This window comes from Nannospalax galili, unplaced genomic scaffold, assembly GCF_000622305.1.
Source record: "Nannospalax galili isolate Female #2095 unplaced genomic scaffold, S.galili_v1.0 scaffold128, whole genome shotgun sequence".
NCBI lineage: Eukaryota > Metazoa > Chordata > Mammalia > Rodentia > Spalacidae > Nannospalax > Nannospalax galili.
Genome location: NW_008360322.1, coordinates 5171991 through 5193653, shown reverse-complemented (window position 1 = coordinate 5193653; position 21663 = coordinate 5171991). Strand labels below are relative to the sequence as shown.

At 39.3% G+C, this 21663-nt stretch overlaps 1 protein-coding gene across 1 annotated transcript in view; it reads right to left on the bottom strand.

Annotated features, from left to right (window-relative positions):
• The window catches only part of Lvrn (laeverin), an 87393-nt gene that overhangs the window by 46938 nt on the left and 18792 nt on the right, over nt 1-21663 (bottom strand). The window contains exons 3-4 of the mRNA XM_008825276.3: nt 20974-21113; nt 11248-11374 (exon numbers count right to left, since the gene is read on the bottom strand). Of these exons, the coding sequence (XP_008823498.1) occupies nt 11248-11374; nt 20974-21113 (267 nt within the window). The remainder of the gene's footprint in view (nt 1-11247; nt 11375-20973; nt 21114-21663) is intronic.

Here is a 21663-nt window from a genome sequence, read left to right as displayed (position 1 = left end):
TGGAGAGACAATAGATATGGCTACAGCCAGGAGGCAGACCCAGGGCCTATCTGACCCAGTGAACCAACAGGTGCAAGAGGGACCCTACTTCTCCTTGACCCTATATAGGGTCAGGCTACTTGAGCCAGCCCCAATGAGTTTATCAAGGATAAGAAAATGCAGGGAGGCTCCACGTAATAACCCCAGGATATGAAATGGCTCCAAAAGATAACTGAAGATAGTAAAGAACTAAGTTGGTGCCTCTTATCCATGCTATTGTACCCAACATAGCTCTGTTGAGAAAACAATTGATACAAATGGATAAATGGATAAAATCTTTCCATGTGTTAGATCTTGTTTGTGTTTGATTTAGTATATAATGTTAACTTCTGAGTATTTTACAAATGTGGAACCCATTTGAGAGATATCAAGTACACCTGAAGAAACAAGGGCCAGGTAGAGCTGTAAAATTCTTGGGAGGTTTATGGTTGTGTAAGGCACAAGTGATATTTACCAGGATGGTTGGGAAAAGTCTACAACAGCATGATCCTATAAATGCCAAAGAGTAAACAACAGGCATCTTATGAAAATAAAAAGAGAGGCGCCCAAAAAACTATATAGTTGTTAAATGAAAATTCCAGAGCTGTTGGCCAAGGTGGCCCTGGAAGCCCTCGAAATGATAAAGGCTATTGTCACTAATGCTGGTTGCAACCAGAAAAAGCCAGAAAGACCCTATTGCTGAAGATGCCAAATGATATGAGCATGGGAAAGGAAGACATCAAGCTGGGACTAAGCTGGAAACTCCCTGTGACTAGACAGTTGGTGATTATACACCAGGATGTGCTATACAGAATCATTAGGGGAGAATGGTCCCCAAAAGTTATGCGTGCTGCACTATCGACATGCCAAGCAAAATCTGCCTGCTGGTGCAATAGTGGCTTGACTAATATATGTACAACCGACAATTTCTGATTGGATTTAAGGCCTGCTCCTTGGAGAGAAACACACATCTGGTACTTCAATCCAGGATAACCCTCAATGGCAGGGGAAGTTATAGGGCCCAGTGGGGAAACCATTGCAATTGTTTTGTTAGATGCATGTTTTGTTAGATACCTGCTAAGATATCTTCCAAACATTTGTGTTGATACCCATAGGTTAGGTTATTACAGCAGTCATGTCCCTGCTTCTTTTCATTTGTTTTTATAGTAGGAGGAATACCACTGAGATGGGCCAACAGCCACATCTTGGAAAGAAGATGAGAAGGACCAAGAGTTTAGAATCACCACAGTAGAGGGAGGATTGTCCTACATCTATGTCACTCCCTCCAGGGCTCAGAGACTCTTGCAGAAGAGGATGGCAGAAAGAATGTAGGAGCTGGAAGAAGGCATGGAGTGTGGCATAATACTATCCTCCAAATGTCAAGCTTGGTTGCACCCACTTGCTTAGGATCATCATGAACCAACATGACTATTGACCTCCACAAGAAAGGAGGGACAGGAGGGATAGCCACACCTATCAACCAATCATTTGTCTGGAGTTGTGCTGAAGGAGGGACTAATGGTACCAAAATGGAAAACTTCCTGAGGTACAGGCCTTTTCCATCTTGGGGAGCTGCTGGGAAGTCACAGGGTCCCTGGTGCAATGTAGAGGGGAGCCCACCCCTGCCCACACTTCTGTAAGCAACCCCCTCACCCACCGCTATGTAAGCAAACCCAAATAAACTCACTGGTTTTCCAAGCTGCAGTTTTGTGGAATCTCGCTTTGCTTTGTCTTTGGGACCCTGAGAAGAAACGGTGGGACATCAAGCACATCTTCCAGAAGGAATTTTAGCAACACCTTCGGTGTGGGTCCATCCACTGGGTTCACCAACAGCCCCATCTTGGCAAGACATTGTCTCTACCCCTCCCAGCAGCTATCAATTGCCAAAAGTTCCTTAGGTTGGGTTGGGATTTTTTACCTACTTCTCCATGTCTATGCTGGAATTTTTGTCTTGTTTAAGCTTGCATTTGAGTTCTTTGATTGTTCAGAATTGACTATCCTTAGGTTTTGTGTTTCCATATGAAACTAGATTATCTTTTCAATTTCTGTAAAGAATTGTGTTGGAATTTTAATGGGTATTTCACTGAATTTGTGGATTGCTTTTAGTAGGATGGCCATTTTTCACAATATTAATCCTACTGATCATGACCATGGGAGGTCTTTCTATCTTCTGGTATCTTCTTCAATTTCTTTCTTCAACATCTTAAAGTTTTTATTGTACAAGTCTTTTACTTCCTTTGTTAGATTTATTCTAAGACATTTAAAAATATGTATTATTTTTTATTTTATTTTATGTGTATGCATGTATTGCCGGCATGTAGATGAGTGCACCCATGTTGTGCAATGCCCACAGAGGACAAAAGAGGCTGCCAGATCCCCTGGAACTGGAGTTATGGGCAGTTGTTATCTGCCATGTGGGTGCTGGGGTTTGAACCCGGGTCTTCTGCAAGAACAACCAGCTCTTAACCACTGAGCCATCTCTCCAGCCCCTATTCTAAGACATTTTATGGACTTTGAGGCTATCATGAATGGGATCATTTTCTGGATTTTTTTCTCAGTGTGTTTCTTGTTGATATAGGAAGGCTACTGATTTTGAAGGTGTTATTATTTTTTTTAATCCCATTACTTCACTGAATGTATTTATATCATCTCTAGGAGGTTTGGTGCAGTCTTTAGGGTCCTTTATGTATAGAATCATACTGAAAATAAGGATACTTTTGACCTCTTTCCAATTTATATCCCCTTTATCCCCTTAATTTGTCTTATTGCTCTAGTGAAGACTTCCAGCATTATATGGAACAGGAATGTAGAGAGTGGAATTCTTATCTTTTTCTTGATTTTAATGGGAATGCTTTTAGTTTTTCTTCATTTAGTATGATACTGTCTGTGGGATTTTAGTGCATTGCCTTTATTATGTTGAGATATGTCCCCTGTAAGCCTACATTCTCTGTGACTTTTATTATGAATGGATGTTGGATTTTGTCAAAGGCCATTTCTGCATCTAATGAGATGATTATGTGGTTTTTGTCCTTGAGTCTGTTTATGTGGTGAATTCGATTTATTGATTTACATATATTGAACCTGCCCTGCATCCCTGGGATGAAGCCAACTTGATCATGGTGTATAATCTTTTTGATGTTTCCTTGTATTCAGTTTGAGTATTTTATTGAGAACTTGCATTTCTATGTTCATCAGAGAAATTGGTCTGTAATTTTCCTTTTTTTTTAGGTCTTTGTCAGGTTTTGGCATTAGAGTAATACTGACATCATAGAAGGAATTTGGAAGTGTTCCTTCATTTTATATTTTACAGAATACTTTGAGGAGTATTGGTATTAGTTCATCTTTGAAGGTTTGTAGGATTCTGTGCTGTATCCATCTGGTCCTGGGCTTTTTTAGTTGGGAGATTTTTAATTATTGTATCTCATTGATTGTTATGGGTCCATTTAAATTATTTATGTCATTTTTACTTAATTTTGGTAAGCTCTACATACCTAGAAATTTATTCATTTCTTTTAGATTTTCTAGTTTAGTGGAATATAGATTTTTAAAGTATATCATTTTCTAAATTTCCTCTGGGTATGTTGTAAGATTTTCCTTTTCATCTCCAAGTTTGTTAATTTGGGTTCCTTCTCTCTTTCTTCTGGTTAATTTGTCTAAAAGTCCATCAATATTGCCAGTCCTTTTAAAGAACCAACTCTTTGTTTCATTGATTCTTTGTATTGTTTTCTTCTTTTCTATTTCATTATTTTCACCCTTGATTTTATTTATTATTCCCATTTACTCTTTTTAGGTGTTGTTTATTCTTGATTTTCCAAGGCTTCCGGGTACATCATTAATTTCTTTATATAAGATGTTTATAATTTCTGCTTTAGGCACTTAATGCTATAAAATTTTCTCTTAGTACTGCCTTCATTGTGTCCCAAAGGTTTTGGTATGCTGTATTTTCATTTTCATTCAATTTTGTGAAATTTTTAATTTCCTTCTTGATTTCTTCCATGATCCAATATTCATTCAGTAATGTGCTGTTTAGCTCACATGAATTTCTGTACTTTTTCTGATTTTTATTATTGGTGCTTTCTCATGTTATTCCTTTGTAGTCAGATAGAAAACAAGTTGATATTTTAATTTTCATAAATTTGTGGAGACTTGCTTTGTGTCTTAATGTGTGGCAAATTATGGAGAAAGTTTCATGGGTTTCTGAAAAGAAAGTTTATTCTTTGGTGTTTGGGTGGAATGTTCTGTAGATCTCTGTAAAGTCCATTTGATTTATGGTGTTATTCAACTGGAAAGTTGCTCTGTTTAGTTTTTTCTGGTTGACCTGCCTATTGCTGACAATGGAGTATTAAAGTCACCCACTATCACTGTGTTAGAGTCAATGTGATATTTTAGAGCTAATAAAGTTTTTTTTAATGAAATTGGATATTTCTGTGTGATGTGCATATAAGTGTAGGATTATAATTTCTTCTTCGTGGATTTTTCCTTTAATGAGTATGAAGCAGTTGGTATTCCCTGTCTCTTCTGATTAGTTTTAGTTTGAAGTCCATCTTGTCAAATAGCTACACTTGTTTGTTTCTTAGTTCCATTTACTTGGAATATCTTTTTCCATCCTTTTACTCTATGGTGATATAAGTCATTGCTAGTGAGGTGTCTGTCTTGGACACAGCAAATTGAAGAGATCCTGTTTTCTTTCTTTTTAAAAAATTAATACTTTATTCATTGTTTTTATTTTATGTGTATGACTGTATTGCCTTCATGGATGTAAGTGCACCCATGTTGTGCAGTGCCTGCAGAGGTTGGAAGAGTGTGTCGGATTCCCCTGGGACTGGAGTTATGGATGGTTGTTAGTCATCATGTGGGTGCTGGACTCAAACCCGGGTCCTCTGCAAAAGCATCCAGTGCTCTTAACTGCAGACACATCTCTCCAGCCCTGGGATCCTGTTTTCTAATCCAATCGGTTAGGTTTTTTTTGTTGTTGTTTTTTTTTTTTTTTTAACTGGGGAGCTGAGACCATTAATATTGAGGATTATTATTGACCAATGTTTATTAATTCCTATTATGTTGGTGTTATAGTGTGGATCTCTTTTGGGTGACTGTTCTGGGATAATTTATTTTTTATACCCTATTTATAGTATTTAATTTTCTCTTCTAATCAAAGTATTCCATCAAATATTCTCTGTAGAGCTGGTTTCATAGACATAAATTTCTTAAATCTGTTTTTATCATAGAAAACTTTTCTTTCTCCTTCAGATACAACTGACAGTTTTGCTGTGTATAGTAGTCTGGGGTGGAATCTGTTTTCCATGACTTGTATAACATTGGTCCAAGGCTTTCTGGCTTTCATAGCCTCCATTGAAAAGTCAGCTGTTATTCCAATGGTCCTGTGACTTCATTTTTATATGTGACTTCATCTTTCTCTCTCATAGCTTTCAATATCTTTTTTTTTTTTTTTTTGCTCCATATGTTTAGTGTTTTGACTACTATATGATGTGAGGAGTTTTGTTCCTGGACCTGTCTATTTGGTGTTCTATATGCTTCTTGTACCTTGATAGGTATCTCTTGGCCTAGGTTTGGGAAATTTTCTTCTATAATTTTATCAAACATATTTTCTGCCAGGTGTAGTGGTTCATACCTTTAATTCCAACATGCAGGAGGCAGAGGCAGGTGGATCTCTGTGATACTGAGGCTAGCCTGGTCTACATGGCACGTTTCAGGGCAGCCCAGGATTACAAGGAGACCCCATCTCAAAAAAATTTTTTTCTGTTTTCTGTACCTTTAAACTGGGTTTCTTCGTCTATGACTATGATTCATAGGTTTTTTTTTTTGGCTGTTGTTGTTGTTTTTTACAGTGTCCCAAAGGTCTTACATATTCCATTCCTTGGTGGTTTTAGATTTGACATTTTCTTTGATGAAGGTATCCATTTCTCCAAGCTTATCTTCAAGATGTGATAGTCTCTTTGATTTCCTCCACTTCCTTTTTGCTTCTTTCCTTTAAACTTTTTGTTTGAGTTCCTGAGTTTTTTTTTATTTCAAGTATTATTTCAAATTGGCTTTTCTTCAGAGATTCTATCTCTTTACTGAATTCTAATTTCATGTTTTGAGTTGTTTTAACTATTTCATTTAAGTGTTTGTGTTTTCATGGTCTTCATTCAGTTTTTTATTTGTATCCTCTTTAAGTTCCTTGAACATTTATAATTCTTATTTTGAAGTCATTGCCTATGTATCCACTTTCTTGTCATTCTTAGGAAACATTCAATGGCGTTGTTAATTTCTGTAGTAGCCATATTATTTTGGTTATCCATGTTGTGTGTGATTTTTTTGCTGAGACCTGGCCATCTGTACTTGTGTGGTGGTGTTTCTTAGAATGGGTAAATGATCTTGTCCTTGTTGAATGCTTGTTTGTATCTTGTTTGTTACTTGTCAGGTTATAACTAAGCTGAGTAGTGTTTGGTGTTTAGTTTGGGGGTGACTTTATGTTGCTGTAGAATTGAGGTAAAAGAAGTGGTCTCAGTTCAGCCAGAGATAGGGGAAACTTTTGAGTTAAGATTCCAGAATTGACTGCAGAGTGTTCTGGATTAGGGGGGTGGAATGGGGGCTACTAGGTGAATAGGTTACCAGTATGTTAGGGTGGAAGTTCACAGGTCTGGGGCACACAGAACTCAGACAGTGGGGATGAAAGAAGGTCCAAGGGATAGAGTTTAGGACCACAAGTCTGGGGCAGGGAAGGATCCTGGAGATGTAGGACTGAACTGAGAGCTGAGTTGGTGGAGAGTGACTTGGAGGGACATGCAGATCCGAGATGGGATAGGATCCCTGTGACCTGAGGAAGCCTGAGTGATAAGATGGTGGGGTGTTCTTTTTCCACCAAAACTGAAGTTTTAATCAGACTCTGGCCCCTGACTCATTTTTTCTGTTTTCAACTTTAGAACACATGCTTAATTTTCTTTGCTATATAGTTTTTTATTGTATGAATATATCACCATTTATCAATTATCCCATCAATGACCATTTTTGTTGTTGAGGGGAGTATAATAAACAGTGAGCTATGAACATCCATGTTCATACCTCCCACCTAAATTCCTCTTGAAAGTATAATATGGAAGAAATTAACCCCACTCACTAAATAAGAAAATGGTAAAAGGAAGGCATTTCTGTTTTGTTTTGCTTAGTTTTATTTGTGACTCAACCATGAGTTACAGTACTAGTGATAGATTATTTTCTCCTAAAGATCCAACAATAAAGAAACTTCTTGTTTTAATCATAGAGTGCTCACTGGGTAATGTTGGTTAACATGCTATCTTAGTCACTTGGCCTATTGCCATGATTAAAATACCCTAATCAAAACAATCTGAGGGGGAAAGGGTTCTTTTTGGCTCACAGTTCTAAGAGAGTCCATTTTGGTGGGGAAGACACAGCAGCAGGAGCTTAAAACAGCTGGTCACATTGTATTCATATGCAGGAAGTAGTGAGGAATGAATGCCAGTGCTCAGCTCACTTCCTCCTTTTTATACAGCTCAGGACCTCTGCCCAGTGGATGGTACCATCCACTTTTAGGGTGTGTCTTTGAACCTCAGTTAACCTAATGAAAATGATCCCTCACAGGCATTCCCAGAGACCCATCTCAAGATGACTATTGTGAGATTAATGATCACAACTCCTTCCCTTGTCAAGTGGACACCCGAACACATTACTAAAAGCATAACCTTCCACCTCCTATCCTTAAAGTCTCATATTCATTCATAATGCAAAATATAATCCAACTTCAAAAGTACTTATATGCTTTAGCAATTCCAGCCGTTTAAAAGTCCATATTTCATCTGAGACTCAAGGCAATCTCTTTAACTGTGAGCACCTATAAATTAAAGATCAAGTTACATACTTCCAACATATTGTGGCACAGAACAAGCATTCCCACTCCAAAGTGGAAGAATCTTGGCATAGCAAAGAATAATTGGAACTGCCGGGCGCAGTGGCGCACGCCTTTAATCCCAGCACTTGTGAGGGAGAGGCAGGTGGATCTTTGTGAGTTCCAGGCCAGCCTGGTCTACATAGTGAGTTCCAGGACAGCTGGGGCTACCCTGTCTCAAAAAGACAAAAATCAAAGAAAGATCAAAATAAAGCAGGGCAAACTCCAAATCCTGCAGCTCCATGTCCAGCATTTTGGGATCATGATGGAATTCACTGGGCCCCAAGATCATAAGTTACTCCACCCCTCCAGCTCTGCCACATGTAGCACTCCATGCCTGTACTTTTTCTCGCCAGACATCTTATGGTTCTGGCATCACCAAAATCTTGGGGTCTTCACTCATGTTAGGCTTTACTTTTATAGCATCACATAATAACCTCCCTAATCTCCTTGCAGGGACTCCAACCCTGATACACATTTCGGGGCCTCAGACACTCTCTGAGGCATGGTTCCATGACCCCCTCACTCATACATCTACTACACTCACAATACCAGTACCACATGGATAACACGCTGAGTTCTACTGGCAACTCAAGATGTAGTCTACTGCTTTTGAACCACAGCTATATCAGCTTCTATGTATTAAACATGGGGAAATATTTCTGTAGGCAGCTGCCTTCAAGGAATTGGGAACTGGTTCAATTTAGATTTTCTCCCTTCAAATGAATTTTCATCTTCACAAGATGGAGCCTCCAATGAGTGGAGTTGTACCCTTAGGACAGCCTTCCTATTGTCCTCAGGAGGTTTCTGTTAAGTGCTGATCTCTACAACAATTACAGCTGCTTTATCAGCACCAGCCTGAATGTTCTCCTGTCTTGAAAGTTCCTCTGCCAAACAAATTAGCCTGTTACCTTAAAATTCAATTTCACTCAAGTTCTCAGGACATGGGCAAAATGAAACCAGATTCTTGACAAAAATATCACATATAGGGCCCCTAGGCCAGGTCCTAATAGTCTTTGTTTCCCTCTAAACCTCATCAGCTGGGCCAGACTCCATGCTCTGCACTTCTCTCCCCATTCTTCTCATCCAGGATCCAGCCAGAATGGCCACTTTAGCTCTGTGTGTAGCATTCAAAAGCTTTTCTAGCCCAAAGTTCCAAACTCTTTCACATTCTTCCCAGGCAGCTGTTTCAAAGGCCCAAGACCCACATGCTCAGCAACGGCCTCATTTCTTGGTGTTAGTATTCTATATTAGTTACTTCACTGTTGTTGTGACAGAGTAGCCTGACAAAGGCAACACAAGGGGGAAAGAGTTTATTTTGGCTCAAAGTTCAAGGTTACAGCCCATCATGGTGAAGAAAGCACCACAGTGGGAGCTTGAAGGAGCTGGCCACATTAACAGCCACAATCAAAAAAAAAAAAGCAGGGAGGAATGAATGTCTATGCTCAGCTCCCTTTCTCCATTTTATACAGACCAGGACCCTGACCCAGGGAGTGTGCCATTCACAGTGGGTGGATCTTCCCGCTTCAGTTAACCTGAGATAATCCTCCAGAGGCATGCCCAGATGCCTGTCACCCATAAGATTCTAGATCACAAGTTGATAATTAAGGTAAACTATCATAGACACTATGAAGAATATTTAAGTTTCAGATAATCTGACACCCAAGGATTTGATAATCTAGTGAGAATTTGGGTGGAATTACTAATGGCATGCCTTTATGCCTCTTATCTCCAAAATGCTTGTTAGTGCCATCTAAGACAAGCACTGGCACATTGGTATAAAGAAAAAGACAATCAACCAAAATCCTGACCCCAAGTTACTCCTAATCAAAGGGGAAGACAAGGAGGAGATAGTATTAAAGACTCAGAAGGAGGGGTGCACAAGAGGCCAAGAAAGCATGAGAAAAGGAGTCAGGGAAGGGTTCCTAGTAAGGGAACACTGAGTTGACAAATAGGAAAAGTGAATTCTCCAGTTAATTAGAAGACATTCCAAGAAGTGCAAAATGCATGTGATGTATAAGAGCCTGGAGAACAGAGGAGAGTTCAGATTACATTTCCTAGAACCCTTCCTATTCTAGAAACTGCTAAAATCCTGAAAGAAGTTTGTACACTATTGTAAAGACACGGTCAGGGCTTTGACTTTATTCTCAGGGTAATGGAAAGCTGCAGAAAACTTTAACATAATATATTTCTCTACAAAACTTCCAGCTCCATATAAGAGAACACGTTGGAGAGTAAAACCATCTAAGGACTGTTTGAGTAGAGATGCTGGAGACATACACTAAGGAGAAACAGGGAGTGGGGCGGCAGTAAGTGGTTGGGGAAAGAAAGAATAAAGTGTCTCATTTGATGGACAGAATGCAGTATAAGAACAAGGATAACTCTAGAGTTCTTATCTAATGAGCACAGATGGATTGTTTTTTGCCTGGGCAAGGGCTACCATGAGCACCTCCAGCACAGAAGTGCTAGGATCTTGGTTTGCAAGCCTGCTGGCTCCTTTCTAAGTCACAGGAAGCACTGGAGTTTCTAATTGGGTTTAGGCTAGTTCCCAACACTTCACTCTTTATTTCTCCTAAACAAAAATGGTCAAGGTGCAGAGCCTGTCTTCCTGGTGTTTCAGGGCCTCATATGCCAAACATTTTCTCCCCACCTTCTTTTAGCATCTGCCAATATAGGCAGAGTATACTGTTTCTAAGATTTCAACAACACGTTGGAAAAACAAAATAAATTTACACAATACTCAACAATTTAAAGAGAAAAAAAAAAAAAAACAACCACATTGAACAACTTTCTGAGCTGAGTTGCTCATACAACTTTTTGAACATACCAAACATCTAGGAGAGAGAAAATATTTACATAAATATTTCAAGGATCATATTATATTCTACACATGATTCCAATTTTTACAATGAAACCCACAGACGGGAAACCAAGTTCTAATCCAATGACTCACAGCTAAAGAATATTTAGAATAAGTCATGACAGCTCACTAGCTAAAGTGTTCTAAAGCACAGCATCATAGAGAAAATACAGAATATGAGAGATGTTTTAAAATGCAAGACCCAAAGAAGGGGCTCCACTGGACACTCAGGAGGAATCAGAAATGCCAGGGCTTTTGACCTGCTGATTGATGGCACCCGAGAAGGCATAGGCAGAGCTGGTAGGTGTGTTTTGGCAGGTGTCAAATACAATGGTGAATGGTCAGGAAGTTAACTCCAAAATAGACGCTAATTAGTGCAGTAACCTCTTGAAAGCTTGTATCCTGTGACCTCAACTCAGGCTACAAGGCAGAATGCAATTGCAATGGAATTTTAAAAATGTCTCACCTGTTTTTGGAAGTGGATAACTGATATTAAATAAATCCTCCAGAAATGAGAAGATGGGACCTGTGATGTTTAGAGCAAAGTCTGCATTTCCATTTGCAATGGCGTCTTTCCGGGCCCAGACACGTATCTAAATGAGACAATAAGCAATAATTAGGTACAGCAATATTGACTTTGAAAAGTATCAGCCTGGCTGGGTGTGGTGGCACACACCTTTAATCCCAGCACTCAGGAGGAAGAGGCAGGCAAAGGTGGGAAGAGGCAGGTCTACATAGTGAGTTCTAGGCCAGCTGGGGCTACAGGTAGATTCGTCTCAAAAAAAAAAAAAAAAAAAAAAAAAAAAGTGCCAGCCAGCTTGCTCCAGCTCCCTGATTTTTTTTAAACAGCAAAATTTTAGAATAATCTTTATGCAACAACAGACAGTGAATACAGGATCCTTATCCAAATCAGCAGTATCATAGCTAGGACTCTCTTAAGCAAAAAGCAAAGCAAAAAATAGTGCATTTTAATTAGGGGTTTATGTGTAGCATTCATAAAATGCACAGCTTAACTACATAACTTAGGGAATATTTATACATACAAATATGTATACGTAGCTAACCACCACCCAGACCAAGCTATAAACCACTCCCAGTATCCTAAGAAATTCCTTCATATTCAAAACTAGTCAATAACTTTCCCTAGAAAGAATCATTCTTTTTTTTCTTCTTTGACTTATTTATTTTTTTAATGTGGCTTTTGGCTACTCTAACATTGCCCCCTCTGAAGAGGCAACCCTAAAATCTTTTAAGGATTAGATACAAGCTCCCAAATACTATCGACATTTTTGACCTTTGGAACAGAGTATGTTGCTAACAGGCCCAAGGACATTTTGACTTTTAGCCAAGGAACTGGCAACTGGCTACTTTTCGTTGGGGTCTTTTTACCCTAACTACCTAGCCAAATCCCACCTCCTATTCTTATCATGCCATCCTCTGAAGAGGTTACCCAAATTGCCAATAGGGAATCAGGATGCAGACTGCTCTGGCTTCTTCCAGGCTGAACAGGGACCCAGGGAGAGGCAATTGGGGTACCCTTCAGTGGGTCTACTTAAAAGACTCCCAAATTGCATAACTCTTATCTCTAAGGGGTAAAGAAAGTCCTTGACTGGTGAACAGGAGATGTGAAGGAGAAGTAAGGCAAGAGTAATTACCATTACAAGTTCTAGACAGGGAACTAGAAAAAAGTAGGAACAGGGTAATTTTCAAATGTTCATATGAGAGTCCATTGGAATTTCTTGACAACAGTTTCCAAAAGCATCCCCCTATTGGGTTCGTTTTCAGGCATTTTGATAGCTGTTGGAGTGGCTATAATCAGTGTCAGTTACCTCTCAAAGGCTTCTAGATGGGAGAGAAAACAAATTTATCCATCATTTTAGAAAAATAGCTGGTTGTCTCCTTTAGCTACAGGTGGGCCCTACAGCATTGGAGACCAAGATTTGAAGTCTTACACCTGAGCAGCACTTTCTGGTTAGGAACAAAATCTTCAATGAGAAATAATTGTCTAAATAAGTTTTTATATAGACTTAAGCCTCATGACTGGGAAGTGTAATCCCTTGAACTCTTAAAGAAATATACTGATGACTTTACTCTTTGGCTACACTTTCCTTTTAAGACCATACAATTGGCCCAAATAAATCAATTTATTTTTACACTTAAGGTCATTTGAGGATCTGTTCCTCAAGGGTCACATGGACTTGGGAGGAGCTCCTGGCTCCTTTCTTTTACCAGTTGCATCTATGTGAAGATAAGTCAAAGGTCCTGCTCCACCATGTCTGGTTTTGCTGGGAAGCATGAATGAGATGTTTCCTCTGAGTTGACTCTCCTCTTTGTAGACTGGACACTGGTTCAAGTCTGTCTCGTGGGGTCTCCATGGCCTCTCTGAACAAGAGGACAGGTGGCTCACCACAGTTATAGGACATTTTGAGAGATGTTCCATAGTCCCCTGGAACTTGGTCGACCTTGGAGGACAAGGGGCTAAAACTGTCCTTTAAGTCCCTCTGACCACATTAGTAAAGGCCTCAAACTATGGCTGTTAAACATCCAATAAGGTTAGTTCCACCAGTCTGGTACTTTTAATTATCATGTGCTATGTAGATAAAGCTTGGGTACAAAACAAAATATTCTCAGATAAACTTTGACTAGATATATGATTTGTTCCTTAAGCTAGTTGACTAAACTATGACCATAGACATTTTAAGATTATGTGTATAGTATTTTCATCTCATCCTTTATATATCATAAAAAACCTAAACAGAGCTTCATCACTTTCTTAACAGCCAGTGTTCTTAACTGCTGAGCCATCTCTCCAGTCCATGTTGTCACCTGTTCTAAACAGACCTTCATCACATGCTTAGACATTCTCATTTTTTTCTATTTTGGAAAACACCTCCATTCCCATATCCTTTTAACATCATTTACATTTTCATTTTCTTTTTTTTTAAAAAAAAATAATTCTGAGACATAATAGCATTAACAAATAATTTTCTATCTGTTGTGAGACTTCTTTTCCTGGGGATGCTAAGCAATGCTTATTTAACCCTTTTAAGGTTCTAGTGTCAAACCAATGTTTGGTTAAAGTTTTACTGGGGAACCATTGAATTTATTGAGCTTACTTACCAAGATAACTTAGGGGTTGCTGAGGTGCATGTATTACCCGAGGCTATACCCACTGGAAAGCCTTTACCCAGCATGAGTCATGCTTCTCTTCCTAGCCTTCCCCAGATTGTATAGTTTAGCCCTCCCCAAATCCAGGAGACCATGTGTGATTAGGGCCAAATTACATACAGTTGGCTGGGAAGAGTGGCTGGATAATCCAGTGAGGATCCAATGATCCTGCTTGGCCCTCCTTTAATGAGTGAGCACAACCATCAACAAGCCCAATTGTGAATATGTTTAGCGATCAGGCTCAGCTGATGTTGTGATGATGGTAGTTATTTCATGCAGAAGGGACTGCTGTATAGCATCTTCTTATTAAAAGGACCTAAAATTTAAAAGGATTTGGTGCTAGGATCGACATAAGAGGGAGAACATATTTAGTTTGTTTTTCCGAGTCTGTTACTTCACTTAGTATAACAGTTTCTAGATGCATCCATTTACCTGCAAATTTCATTATTTCATCTTTCTTTACTGCTGAATAGAACTCCACTGTGTAAATATACCACATTTTTGTTAACCACTCATCAGTTGAGGGACATTTAGGTTGTTTCCATCTCTTAGCTATTGTGAGAGGAGCAGCAACAAACATGGTTGTACAAGTGTCTCTACCATAGGATGAGTCCTTTGGGTATATGCGAAGGAGTGGTATAACCGGGTCATATGGTAGGTTCATTTTTAGTTTTTTAGGAGTTCTCCACACTGTTTTCCACAGAGGTTTCATGAGTTTGCAATCCCATCAGCAGTGAATGAGCACTCCCCTTCCTCCACATCATCACCAGCATTTGATATCATTTGTTCTCTTGATCCTAGCCAGTCTGATTGGGGTAAAACCACCTTAGGTTGGTTTTAATTTGCATTTCCCTAATTACTAATGATGTTGAACACTTTTTTAGATGTTTCTTAGCCATCTTTATTTCTTTCTTTGAGAACTATTGGTTGGAGGTCTTCTTTAAATGTCTGGTAGAATTCTGCTGTAAAACCATCTGGGCCTGGGAGGCTTTGTATTACTGTTTCATGGGTCTGTTTAAACTGTTGGTCTCTTCTTGGTTTAACTTTGATGGTTCCCATGATTTTAGACATCCATCCATTTCTTTTAGATTTTCAAATTTAGTAGCATATACGTTTTTAAAATATTCCTTTATAATGGTCTGGATCTTTTGGGTGTCTGTTGTGATGTTTCCCTTTTCATCTCTGATTTGTGTTTGTAATGCTTCCTGTTCATCTCTAATTTTGTTGTGGGTCCACCCTTTTGGTTAATTGGGATAAGGGCCTATAAATCTTATGTATCTTTTCAAAGAACTTGCTCTTAAATTTGTTGATTCTTTGTATTGCTTTCTTTATTTCTATTTCATTAATTTCTGCTCTGATTTTAATTTCTTCTCTTCTGTTGGGTTTGGGTTTCATTTGTTCTTGCCTTCCCAGTGTCTTGAGTTGCAGTGTTAGGTAATTTATTTGGGTTCTTTCCAATTTTTAATGTTGACACTTAGAGCTATAAACTTCCCTCTTAGGACTGCTTTTAATGTGTCCCAGAGGTTGTGTTGTGTTGTATTGTCTTTTTCATTGAATTTCAGAAATTCTTTTATTTCTTTCTTAATTTCTCCTTTGACCCACTCATTGTTTAGGAGTGTGTTGTTTAATCACCATGAGTACCTATAGTGACTAGGGCTTTGTTCAGTCTTGATTTTGAGCTTACTGCATTGTGGGCCAATAGAATGCATGGAATTATTTCAATTTTTTTGTATATGTTGAGGTTTGTTTTTTGGTCAGTTTTTGAAAAAGTTCCATGGGTTGCTGAGTAGAAATTGTATTCTTTGGTGCTTGGGTGGAATATTCAAAAGATGTCTGTTAGGTCCATTTGATGTATGGTATCATTTAATTCAGATGTCTCTCTCTTTATTCTTTGTCTAGTTGACCTGTCTAATGGAGACAGTGGGGTACTGAAGTCCCCTACTATTACTGAGTTGGGGTTAATCTGTGTCTTAAAGTCCTGTAGTGTTATTTTTATGAATTTGTGTGCACCAGAGTTTGGTGCATATATGTTAAGAGTTATAATGTCTTCTTGGTTAACTGTTCCTTTGATCAGAATGAAGTGACCTGCCTTACCTCTTCTGATTAGTTTTACTTTGATGTCTATTTTGTCAGATATTAGAATTGTAACCCCTACTTGTTTCTTAGTGACATTTGCTTGGAATATTTTTTTCCATCCTTTTACCTTGAGGTAATGCCTGTCCTTGAAGGTGAGATGGGTTTCTTGTAGACAGCAAAGAGATGGATTTTGTTTCTTAATCCATTCTCTTAGCCTGTATTTTTTGATTGGGGAGTTCAGTCCATTGATATTTAAGGTTACTATTGAAAGATGTGTATTGTTTGCCGTCGTTTTGATTGCTCTTTGTGTTCTCTGTCTAATTTTGTGTTTCCTTGATTTTATATTACCTTTATTTATTTTCTTTCATTGTCCCTGGGGTATAGTTGTTTATCTCTCTCCTCTTTGTATTGTTACAAGTATTCTTTAAAGGGCTGGTTTTGTAGACATGTATTCTTTCAGACTATTCGTGTCATGGAAGATTTTTCCTTCCCCCTCAACTATAATAGACATTTTTGCTCAGTAAAGTACTCTAGGCTGACATCTATTGTCATGTAGAACTGGAAATACCCTGGTCCAGGCTCTTCTGGCTTTCATAGTTTGCATTGATAAGTCAGCTGCAATTCTGATGGGCTTTCCTTTGTATGTGACTTGTTGTTTTTCTTTTGCTACTTTCAGTATTCTCTCTTTGTTCTGTACTTAGTGTTTTTACTATGATATGTCATGGGGAGTTTTTTTTTTTTTCTGATCCTGTCTATTTGGTGTTCTATGTGCTTCCTGTATTTGTATGGGGATGTCTTTCCTTAATTTCTGGAAATTCTTTTCTACAGTCCTGTTTAAGATCTGATCAATACCATTGACCTGAAATTCTTCTCCTTCCTCTATTCCTATAATCCATAGATTTGGACTTTTCACAGCATCCCACATCTCTTGCATATTCCATTCCTGTGTTTTTTAAATTTTTCCATAACCTTTGCTTGAGTGGTCCAATTCTTCAACTTTATCCTTCAGTGTTGATATTCTGTTTTCCATTTTGTTCATTCTAGCAGTGAGGCTTTCCCCTGTTGTTTCAAGTTGGCTTACTGAGTTTTGCACCTCCTTCATTTCTGCCTGAGTTTTCTTCAATGTTTCGATCTCTTTAGTAAATTCATTCAGAAGTTTATCTCTGTCTTTTTTTAGCTCTTTGATTTGTTTGTGTGTTCTTTAAATTCATTGAATTCCTTGATCAAGTTTATGATTGTTTTTTAAAATTCAGTGTCCTGGGTTATCTCTAGGGAGTTCTCCTTGTAGAACTCTTCCACAGGATTGGTGGAGTTTTGTGGGGACATAGTGTTTTGGCTTTCCATTTTATTATTCTTTCATTGTGATTTTTTGGCATGTGAATTTCTTGTTTATGATTTTCATATGAGAATTAAGTTGAAGAATGCTTTTTTTTTGTATTATCAGGGTACCTAGATCCTTTCTTTATTGGTTATGTAAAGCTGGTTGGTCAGGGTTCAGGTTCTCTTAGGTTTAATTTGGAGGGAACTGATGGCTTCAGATCAGCTATTCAGGAGTACCCAGAGAAGCCCAATTCAGGTGCCAGTCAGGTACACTCAGGCTTCCTTCACCACGTAGAGGAAGGATCAAGGCGCTCTGAGGCAATCCCCTGTGTTCTCAGGCCCTCTGCCAGAGGGAGGCCAGAGGGCAGCCAGAACTGGACACTCTCTGGTGCTCTGCTGAGATCAGAGCCTCTATACCGATGGAGGTCTGAACCTACCTTCTCAGGCTGTCTGCTAGGATCTCAGCCTTAGCCTACCAAAGCCAGATCTCACTCCCTGATGTTTTTAGAGCCAGTGTCTTATGTTTTCAGAAGAAGCAAAAATTTTTAAATATTTAAGCTCATATATATTCTGAGAAAATCCCAGAATGCAATTCACTGAGTGATTGACATCCCCCACTAGAAGTGTGTTACTTAAACTTTAATTTTAAAAAATGTGTAACTCTGTAATTGTAAAATAATCCTTGGGATGGTCCATACCACCAATCTGTTGGAGTAAGTGAATTATATGCTCTGTTGTGTTATAATGATATTTCCAGTTTAGCTGGCAAAAGGCACTGCTGTCATTTTTGTATAAGCACGCTGTTGTTTGGACACTTGGGAACCTATTTGTGTGACTGATTTTTATGACTGCTGTGCTCCTGTTTCAACCTGTAGTCCTATTGTGATGTGTGTGTGTGTGTGTTTGAGACAGGGTCTCCCTGTCACCCCAGCTGGCCTGGAATTCACTATGTAGGCCTGGCTGACCTTGAACTCACAGAGATCAACCTACCTTTGCCTCCCAAGTGCTAGGAATTAAAATATTTTAAACTCTACAGCATTATTTTTCTCTGTAAGCAATTATCAGCACTAATGACAAAGAACATGCATGAAACTTAAAGTCCTTAAGACAAAAGTTAAAGGTAAGGGAATTAAAATGTGCACCTTTATGTGAATTCTGTTAAGAAAGTGCTCTCTGCAGAGCATTGGCTGAAAAGACTAAAGAGAAAAGAAAAACAGCACAACAGTTGCAGACGTATGAGCTCCAGGAACATGTCCACCTCATTATGTGTCTGTTTCTGCTGGAAATTTTGTTTTGAATTTTGAGAATTTTGAATTATGCGAAGGTTCAGGAATGCTCTCGTTCACAAAATATAGCCACTTGTTTTTGACGTTCCAGCCTGGATCCCCTCACTGATTTCTTTCTTCCTGAGCTGCAAAAGCCTTGTTTTGTTGGAAAAGATGTCCTTGGGACTTTGCTCTGCTTTTAAACTAAACTTCTAACTTCTGAGACCAAAGTTAGGAAGTTTGTTCAACTTCCAAAGGCCATTATACAGGGTGGAAATAACAGTTATCTCTCCTCTTCCCATAGTAGAGACAATCAGTTTTAACTGTAGCCTTTTGAAAGGGATGAGGGCATTATCAATTAGTACTTGCACATGAATTTTCAGTTTATAAATCTCTTCCCACAAATGGACATTTGGTATGCCAAAAGCGAGGTGAATTATGGGAACTTCAAGCTGGGTTTGGAGGGTGTGTGCCCCCAAGAGGCTACAAGAAACACAGGTCAGTGAGGACCATTTTAAAGATGTAGCCATAAAGTCCTTCAAAACCACACGTGACCCACCAATGTGTTCTTGTAACCTCAGTGGACACAGTAGATCTGGACAGCAGAAGGAAAGATACCTTTACAAATGCCCATGTTGCCCAAGTCTACCAAGTAAGCCATTTCCATCCCTACCAATGTCTCCTGTTTAGCCTCCTGTGTCACATAGCCATGTTCTTGAGGTCTTTAAATCTTGATCTCTTACTTAATGAGTAATTTTTGGATGAGCTGGACACTATTCCAAGCTTGTATTTCCTTTCCCTTGCAGAACACACAGTAGACTTCCTCACTTTGTAGAGCTGAACCATAGCCAAATGCAACATTCCATTGATAAACTGAACCCAAACTTCATTTTCTGGCTAAGAGCCTTACTTTCTTAGGCATGTTCTTCCTCTTTGTTTCTGTGACAGCTGGCATTCTCTATAATAGGGTGCTCTTTCAGGGCAAAGCAGATTTTTGCAAGAATCGTTGATTGAGCAGAAATGCTGACCACAAGCCATTTGGTACAAATGCTGTGGGACTACCCTAGGTCTCTCACTAGCTATGGGAAATATGAGGTCTGCTCCTTCTCACCAGGATCAAAGCATGCTTCCAAATCATGCCTGAGTGTGTGTACTGATTATGTGCCATGAACAACTGACTAGGCCAGTGTTACATCTGTGAAGGTCGAGGATCACCTAGAAACTGTTCAACAAGAGAAATAGGGCTGGAACCAGCAGCTCAGGAAGATGATAGGCTGCTGTTTACATCCAACACTGCATTTATTATTTATTCATAGGTAGGCAGGAGTGTAGGCAGAATAGCTTTGACGGATTTTTCTCTCATGATTGGCTTGGCTCACCCGCAGCTTCCTTGTCTCTATATGTCAATGGTATGAGCCTGGAAGATCTCAGGCCGGTCCAAGAGTTGCTCAGTCAGCTGCATAACCTCACTTTTCTCATTCTGTGAAGCCAACACAATCAGAAATAACTGGGCATAAGGCACTGACCTTAGTTATCACCATACTCCATGATGGAGCGTAGGCAAGCAGGGAAAACACTGTCACCAAATCATGATGTTTTCATAAAACCTTATAATAAGAATTAAGACCATGTCTAGGAGAAAGCATCATACCTTACACAATGCTGAGGAAGTGTTGCAGACCCAGAGTTAAGGAACACAGACAGCAGCTAAATTTAGATAACTCTTAAATAGGAATGATGCTTAACCAGCATGCACCACTCCAGCCAGCCACTGCAGTTGCCCCTGGCTGGGCTCTGTTTTGATTGGTCAGTACCGGGGCCACCCTGCTTGCTATGCACTTTGAATATGCCCCAGTAAGCAACATATCTTCCAGTGCCAGTGTTTCTCTCTGTCTCTGTCTCTCTGTCTCTGTCTCTCTCTGTCTCTCTCTATCTCTCTCTCTTTCTTTCTCTCTCTCTCTCTCTCTCTCTCTCTCTCTTCCCTATAAAGGTAGAAATGGGAAGATGGCACTAAGAACTTGCCTTGAAAAATGGGCTTCACATGGGGAAACATCTACAAAGAGCTATCATGGAAAATTTTGTCTCATTCCTTTTTCCTTTGGTTTGAAGGGGATGGGAGGGTTGGTCTCACTATATAGTCCAAACTGGCCTCAAACTCATGATCCTCCTATCCCGGTCTGTCAGGTGCTGGGATTAAAAGAGGGTGCCACCATACCCAGTTTGTTGCATCACATTCTGCAAAGCCACACCTCCTCAGGGCTTGGGAAAGAGAAGCAGGAGGCGACAGAGGGTTACGGAGGTAGATCAGATGGATGCCATGTGGTCAGCACATGTCTCTTACCTATGGGATCTTCTTTACTCACCTCCTTGCCTCTCTCTGTTCTGTTGACATGGTCATAATCACATACAGCAAGTGCAACAAGGTAAGTTGGCATGTGGGGCGTGGTGTGAAAGGTAGTAACAGTCCATTTGCTTCCATTCACATCGACTTTTTCAGATTGACCTGGAGGAATATATCTTAGTCCATACCACTGTAAATCTAGACAATATGTAAGCTAGAAATAATTTGTCAAGTCAGCTGTCATCCAGCCACTCCTTCCCAGGCACTCCCTATCATCTGGCACTTTGGATTTCTCTATCTAAGCCAGCAACTCTACATTAGGTTCTTGTAAACTACTGTCATCCCAAAGCTAATAATAAGGAAATAAAAATGCTAATTACTGTGAAATATTACACTATCACTCATAGATATGTCCAATTATTATACTATTCAAAAGTGTGTATGTGTATGTGCACGTGTGTGCAGAGGTCAGCATTGAGTGCCTTTTTCAATTGATCTCAACCTTATTCTTTGAGGCAGAGTCTCTCACTGAATTCACTGAATCTGAAACTTACCAATTCAACTATACTGGCTGGCCAACAAGCCCCAGGGATCCTCCTGTCCCTGCCTCCCCAGCATTAGGATTACTGCTGCATACCACCAGCCCAGCTTTTTATGTAAGTACTGGAGATTGAATGCTTTTATTTTTGTTTTAAACCAACAGAAGTATATA